The sequence below is a fragment of the Lottia gigantea genome, assembly GCF_000327385.1.
Source record: "Lottia gigantea unplaced genomic scaffold LOTGIsca_41, whole genome shotgun sequence".
Taxonomy (NCBI): Eukaryota; Metazoa; Mollusca; class Gastropoda; family Lottiidae; genus Lottia; species Lottia gigantea.
In genome coordinates, this window is record NW_008709421.1 from 1,892,567 (window position 1) to 1,901,138 (window position 8,572).

Below are 8,572 nucleotides of genomic sequence, written 5' to 3' on the forward strand. Positions count from 1 at the left end.
CGATAGAATAAGTCCAAACCATAAAGATGTCATCCAAAAAGCGTCCGTAAAAAAGTGGGTCAAATGGACAGAGGGGTAACACCTCACGTTCCCACTCTGCCATGAAAAGGTTTGCGTACGAAGTGGCGAATCGTTTGCCCATTGCTGTCCCTGAAGTTTGTAAATATGTTTTACCATTAAATGTGAAATCGTTTCGACTAAGACAAATCTCTAAAAGCTGTAGAATTGCATCGTCGGATCTGTTTGGATCTGGGTTTCTATTAAAAGCTTTACGAACTGCCGTTAAACCAGTAGTGTTATCGATATTGGTATACATAGAAGAAACGTCGATAGAAATTAAAATGGCATTAGAGGGAACTCGAAGATTTTTTATTTTACCTAATTTATGTGTTGTTAGATTATTGAAGTGTTATATTTAGCGAACTTTTCATGCACATAGTGTTATATTTTAGTATATATTTACATTTAGTAATAATTTAGTTTATATTTACATTTGAGTTTAAAGTTGAATTAAAAGAGATGCCTCGTATCCTATTCTTGAAAATGTCAGTTAAGTTTTTTTTACGTTTTAATGAATTCAGCTGTGTTAGATGTAAAGATATAATTATATGCGAAGATTATCTTAAAGAAGTAATTAGACAGGGCAAAACGGATCAGTACAGACAAGGGAATAAGGTTTTGTTATCAAAATGAAATACTGTTGTATGCCCGTATGATATGTATATTAAATATGTTGCGTTAGCCGATCTCAACGTTCATTCGAATTATTATGTTTTAGACCTATATTTGCTTCAGGAAAAATTAGAAACCTGGTGTATAAAGATAAAAAGACTACAATTGACCAACCCGACTGTCTTTGTCTGTAGCTTCGTTTGTGCTTGTGGACGGGCGGAATTCTTGGTGATGACGACCCCTGTCTGTTGTGGACACTGTATGCACTTTTGCACATTTCCCTTCATATGTTTATGTACATAATCAACTGTGGTAACTATCAATCTACTTTATTGTTGAATTATTATATATATTAGTATGCTAATTTATTTATTTATCTATTCATTTATATTTTTCTGTATATTGATACAATGTATTTTGTGACGGATTAACGTAAGCCTTGACTTGTTTCCGAAACCCTATTTATACTCTGCAAAAATATATAATAGAAATAAAATACTGTTTAAACGGGTAGATGCAAGGATGGCTATATCGATGATAGAAGTTTGCTGTTCCTAAAAGCCCCTTTGGGCTTGTCTAGTGTATGGTGGCTGTCGGCAATATACATATTGTGTTTTCATTGAAATATTAAGTTGTTTGGTGGCTGTTATGCTGGTGATAGGTATCCTATATCGTCCCTGTGCTGATAAAACCTTCTAACTCAACTTTACAAGTTTTCAGGAGAGCGATAAAACTGTTTCTTTCTTTAGTTTTTGAAATTATCGATACTTTTTTAGCTACAATATTATCAAAAATATTACTATTTTGCACTATTAATACTTATGTTCATCCATATTCCTTACTTACAAATAAATTCTGACTTAGGTTTTTTTTCAAAATTTCGGTAAAATAGAAGATTTGTTTACTACTTTATATAGTAAAAATAGGATTTAAAATACAAATTATGAAATGTGTATTGTATATTAATATTGAGATAATATATCTGTTTCACTGTTTACTTTTGTAAATCTTAGATTGAGTAGGATTTCATTTTGTAAGAGTGAAATCCGATATACGTTTATTGCAGGGCGTTCTTGGAACGCCCTGCTTTGTTTTCGTTCTGGCTATTTTTATTTTTTTTTTCTTCACTCAGCTCAGTTCTCGGAAACAGCAACAGGTATGGAAAACGGATTTTGCCACACTTTCTAACTCGTGGCTAACTGCGTACTGAATGTAAAACGAAAATTTTCTGAGCAACATGTAGCGACGTTAGCAACAAACAGAAAGTGGGCTCTAGTGGGCGTAATTATCGACCGATTTTGCTCGGGTTTCCTTTATTCTACTTCTTATAACAATGGACACATGATGGCATTTTTTCACAAATTAGTTCGATACTTTTTTTGTAGAAATTAATCGAAATATGCTATTTTGGTTGCTATTTGTTGGACAGATTTGAAACTTATATAGTGTAGACAGCCAGCATGGGGGAATAAAAAACGCATTCAAAATTGTTGCATCACTTCCGGTTTCGAAGTTAGTACTTCCGGTGACGTCACTTCCAGTAGAATTCCAAACTAACATATGCATGATATTAGTGTCATTAATACAAACCTATTAAACTAAAAAAATACTTACCGGAAGTAATAATTAGGCCGCCATTTTGGTTTACCTCATTTTTCGAAAATTCCTATTCAGAAGCCATTTTTTATCCGATTTGTGTAATTTTTGTGTCAAACGATACTATAAATGTTTGTCTACAATTCGTGGGAAGCAAAATTTTGATTTTCGGTTTTGCCTTTTTGATACGAACGGATGTTTTTTTTCAAAGTTTGAAGGCGTATATCTCGTGACCTTGACCTTTGATAACCTTCATATTAACTGTGATGATAATTTGTGACCTCGTCTATCTGATGACCTTTTGAAAATTGGGGGCAGACAACTCTTTCCCATTTTATAGGGGTCTAAATATGGACCATTTTGAGCCTTTACAGTGCTATATCTCGGTCCCTAATAGAGATATGGCAATAATTCTTTCGATTTTGTAATGTAGAGATTCTGAGCTTTCCATAGATATAATACATGCATACCTTACATGAGAATTCAAAACTCAATTCACTTAACATGGGGCTATTAGATAAAGTTAGGTTAACCCGCTGTCAACCCCAATAGAAATCAAAGTTTTAGTTGTTTAAAGATACCCTCCGTTTATATTTGTTTTATATGGCTGTTTTATGTCCAGTTGTGGACATAAGCTCTCGGGTGGATTGAACCATGCTATACTGTAAGTTGAGCTTACAGAAGCACATTAAAGGGACACCCCCACTTAATTTACCAACTTTCTTATTTCTTATCCGATTTTCATTAAACTTGGAATGTATGTGTAAAATCAAATTCTAAATTTGATGGAATTATCGAATTTGCGCAGTGCGCATTCGCGTTACCAACTTTCCTTTTCTTATCCGAATTTAATCAAACTTGCTATGTATGTGTATATTCCAACTAAAAATTCAATGGAAATAACCAATTTTTGTTGTGCTCATGCGCATTACCAAATTTCTTATTTCTTATCCGGATTTCATCAAACTTGGTCAGTAGTACTAGTCGTTTCAATTTGGTCGCATAAAAGGGTTTTCCCCTTTTCATGGGAATTCCCCTTTTCTTGGGGATTTCCCCATTCCATTTCATTTCATGGGGAAAATGCGACCTAAATTGAAAGCTCCCATAACATAAAAGACCTAAATTCCCTACATTTCATAAATTCTTACACCTATATTCCCTATATTTCATAAATTCTTACAGCCCTTACACCAAAAAACACCTTCAATCAATTTCCTACATTCCATATTAAAAATAACCTTATATAAAATAACAGAACATTTTTAGTAGATGGGAGATAACTCTTTTTGGATAAAAAACAGACTAAATTAACTCATTTAAAAATAGGATGAGTTTAATTCTAAAACACGAACAACACAGATTCGAAGATTATTCGGGCGACGGTATCTTTTCTTCATTATTTTCTCTAGGTAAAACAATAATTCCAAAAGTAGCTAGCTTTGTTTCAAAAAACAAATCACTCATTTCAAGCGGAGCGAAAGCCATCGGCTCAATCGCTGAAGCGGGAAAGAGTATAAGCGATACAGTGAAACAATCTAACGAGTTGAAAGAATTAGAACTAATAAGAGAACTTCGAAACAGGAGATTAGAAGAAAGGAAAGGAAAAGGTTTTAAAGTTATAGGATAAAAATGATAGTCGCTCACGGTCCAAAAACTTATATATAAAATATATATACAAAAATCATTGGGTTCTCTTCCTGGATTTCCATGGGCGAAATATCCCGGAGAAAAACATCTTCCCGGTCATAATTATACAGGTCCAGGCACTAGGTTAGATCTACGATTGGACGAAAATGATAATCCCAAACCAGGGGAAGAACCCATTAATAGAGTTGATGCCGCTGCGCTTAAACATGATATTTTATACAGAAACAAAGACATAAAGTTTAGACACGAAGCAGACAAACAAATGATAATCGAACTTGAAAATATTCCAAATCCAACTTTCAAAGAGAGAATGGAAAGAGCATTAATCATTAAACTGTTAAAAGCAAAGATGAAATTAGGCATGGGATTGGCGGATGAAATTCATAAAGAATTTAGAAAAACTAAAAACTTTTTAAAAGCCAAAGTGTTTGAAAAAGATGAAATATGGTCAGCCGATTTAATTCATATGCCAATCGAAAGAGGATTTAAATATTGCTTAACAGTTATAGATTTATATACGAGATATGTATGGGTTATTCCTCTCAAAAACAAAACGGGTTTATCAGTCAAACACGCATTTGAAACGATTATGAAACAATCTAACCGTCATCCAGAAAAACTATGGGTAGATAAAGGAAGTGAATTTTATAACAAAAATATGAAATCTCTGGGATTTGAAATTTACAGTACGCATAACGAAGGTAAAGCTGTAGTTATTGAAAGATTTAACAGGACTCTAAAAAATAAATTATTCAAAAAGTTCACGGAATTGAAATCTCAAAAATGGCTTAAAATATTACCAGAGGTTGTCGACGAATACAATAACAAAATTCATTCATCTATAGGTGTCACACCAACACAAGCCTCGAGTAATCCAAATATTATAAAGTCAATTAACGCACAACATAACTACGAAAATGAAATAAAGAATTTAAATATCAAATCCAAATTTAAAGTCGGAGATCGAGTTCGTATTTTCAAATATAAAAGTAAATTCGAAAAAGGTTACGTTGGATACTGGACGAACGAAATATTCATCGTTGATAAAGTAAACACTACATCACCATATGAATTAATCGATCAAGATAAAGAACAAATCATAGGTAGGTTTTATCAAAATGAACTACAAAAAACCGACTTTTAAAAATGAACAATGAAGAATTTGATAGAAGATTAAGAGATGTAGACAAGCATTTACGCTTTAAATTTTTTAAATTTAAATGCAAATCTATGTTCAAAATATTATTGAATGTGTTTTATCAGAATGTAATACAATTTTTTTCAAACACAAAATACGTATATATTTCCAAAAAACCGACTTTTAAAAATGAATGAATTTCTCGATAAATATGGAACCGATACAACCACAAACTTTCAACTTATGAAATGGGCGAATGAGTTAAATATATCACCGTTTTAATATTGTGTGAGAGATGAAATAAATGATCTCAAATATAAGAAAGGTAAATTTTACGCTATAACAAATATACATACTTCCGATCAAAAAGGAGTTCATCATTCTGCTTTGTACAAAGACTCTGACTTTTATTTCTTCGATTCTTATGGATTAGAACCCACTGAAGAGATAATCCAATTGACTAATAAACCAATCAAATGTTCAACATTTCAAATTCAATTACCGGGACAAAAGGTTTGTGGTCAGCTTTCACTTTGGGTTTTATATCAGTTGAGTTTAGGAAAACAGTTTGAAGAAATTGTAATAAATTTAACTCAATAAAAATGGCGAATAAGTTTGGATTAGGTTCTTTATCTTTAGAAACTAAAAAACCTAACACTACAGCGTGGATAAATAAAGCGAAACCTTACTTTGTGGATCAAATCGGAGACACTCTTTCAAGGTGATTTAGATATGAACAATTTTAGCATAAGTAATTTAAAGTCTCCGGAAAACGATAATGATGCCATTCACAAGAAATATTTAATAGAACAATTAAATTTAATTGAAGTAAATAAAAACCATTTAAACGAAAGAATAGGCGATGTGAAAAGATTCTTCAAACGTCAACTAAATAATAAAGATTTTATTGATGATACTAAACTACAACAAGAAGTAACAAGTTTAAAAAATTTTATTCAACAACAATTAGTCAATGTAGTAGATAAAACTCAGTTACAAACTTTAGATGATAAGATTGCAAAACAAAAAATAGATCTTAAACAACTAATAGCCAATATTAATCCAGGTATAAGTGAAGACAAATTAACCGCATTAGAAAGTAAACTTAGTGATGATAGTGAAATACAAAAACAAATAGTCGCTATTCAACAACAATTAATCAATGTAGTAGATAAAACTCAGTTACAAAATTTAAGTTCATTAATATCTAATTTAGATGATAAGATTACAAAGCAAAAAATAGAACTAATAGATATAAGTGAAGACAAATTGCAACGGGAATTAACTAAATTTAAAACTGAATTACAAAAAGAACTAACAAATATTCAACAAAACATTGATGATAGTGTTATTCAACAACAGATAACCACTATTAATAACCTAGTTTTAAAACAGGATAAAAATATAATCGCATTAGAAAAAAAGTTTCTCAAGAAAGAATCGTATTATTTCAATATTCCATTTAGATTTTTGGGTTTTGATAATGGTTCTATTACTGATAATATTGATAAATCAAAAGACTATGAATATAAAACATATGGATTTACAGCAAATATTAGACTATATTCTGTTCCAAATTATACTATTCTTCCCAAAAAAATTTTTGATGTTAATTATCCATATATTTTTAAATTTCGAGGAAAACTTACAATTGAAATAACATTTCCTATACAGGTAAAAGTTGATTCATTATTCTTCAGACAAAACTCAATATCATCTAATCGTCAATTTAACGCTCGTAAAGTTCTTCAGTTTATCAATGGTACAAAAAATGTAGAAACTAAAGAATTAGAAATTAACGACGAAAACAACAAGGTTAATCACTTATATGAAATTAAAACAAGTGGAAAATATATAGATATGTTTAGAATGTTAATCATACCAGATAATGAAAAAGATGAATTTACATTGAGTGATTTTGATATGATATTGGAGACTGAAACTCCACCATCAATGAATATTATTAGAAATCCAGAACCAGAAAAAAAAGATATAAGCAGATATCAGTTTTTACGAGCAACAGACTTTGAATACGTAAAACTATATTTTGTTGATAATGATATATTTACCTCAGTCGATATTCATAAAAGTCAACAAAATCAAAAATTTTTAATAAGAGATGGTGTATATGTTAATATATCAATCTATATTGAAAAACCAAAATTTTCAGTTCATCTGAATAAGATTAATGATTCGAAAGAACAAATATCGTTAGTAACTGTAAGAGTTAATAGTAAAGCGGCTTTATCAGAAGTTCACTTAATTTAATTACCTAAAAATGGAACTCGAAAGTAGACAAAACTACATGATAGAAAAACAAAATGAACTAAAAGAAAAACTAAAACAATTCAACAAATGTAGAAAAACATGGAGTAAAATCGATTCTGTTTTCAAAACATTAAGTACAGTTTTAACAATAGGGATAACGGTGGCAACAGCCGTAACCGGTGGATTAATGCTTCCAATCATCGTCCCAATAGTATTAGCCTCGTTCACTGCCGTTCAAACTTCATCTTGTGGTTTGATTACTTTAGGTTTTACATCAAAACAAAAAGCTTATTATAAAAGGAAAACAAAAATTTTAAATACATTTCTTAATAAATTATTCATTTTTTTCGAAAGATCGAGAGAGGATAAGAACATAACCATTGAAGAATTAGAATTCAATGAAATTTTAGATAAATTTGATGTAGAAATATCATCAATAAAAGTTAAAATTCCTAGTTAAAATAGTTGCTTTAAAAATATGAATAAATTTATATCACATGATCTTTTTTCCAATGTTATTGAGCATATCTCTGACGAATTTTTATCATTTAACGGACAAATTGAATTAGATGGAAAGATAACTCAAGATAACTCAAGAAAATACATACAAGACATAAAATTTGTAGGTTTTGATACCATGACTTTTGTCGATTTCTGGATAAAAAATCGAATTCCTCCGATTTCACAGGAAAAATGATTTTCCATAAAAAATCTAGTGGTGATCAAAGCTTATTATAATTTATTTTTTTTTTCGAAAAATTCCTAGTTAAAAATAGTTGCTTAAAAAATATGAATAAAATTGAAATTTTAGACGATGAAAAATTCATATCAAATAAACTTTTTTCCGATGTTATTCACCTTATCTCTAATGAATTTATAACATTTAAAGGGCAAATTGAAATAGTTGGAGAGATAACTCAAGATGGAAAATACAAACAAGACATGAAATTTGTAGGTTTTGATACCAAAACTTTTGTCAATTTCGTCGCTACAGTGGATGAAAAACCAGATGCCACCGATTGGTATTTCACGGGAAAAATCATTTTCCGTAAAAATAATTATAAAGAAATAAAAAGATCAAAAAAGGGTAGTGGTGTTAGCCTACTCAAAAAGATAAAAGAATATATCGGTATAAATTGTTATATACCGAGTGATGGATGCTGCTTTGTAAAGTGCGTAAATTATGTTTTGAACAAAGACTACATGAGAGAATTTCAAGATTTCATCAACAGTTTTCAAAAATCAAACAGA

The 8,572-nt window shown here is 30.4% G+C and overlaps 1 protein-coding gene across 1 annotated transcript; it reads left to right on the forward strand.

Moving 5' to 3' along the window:
* Positions 1-2,882: 2,882 nt before the first annotated feature.
* On the forward strand, positions 2,883-7,321 carry LOTGIDRAFT_163761 (hypothetical protein; the record flags this gene model as incomplete). The annotated part of the gene is made up of 2 exons (XM_009060276.1): positions 2,883-2,932; positions 5,800-7,321. The coding sequence occupies 2 exons, from the start codon at positions 2,883-2,885 to the stop codon at positions 7,319-7,321; spliced, it is 1,572 nt and encodes a 523-aa protein (XP_009058524.1).
* Positions 7,322-8,572: the final 1,251 nt, after the last annotated feature.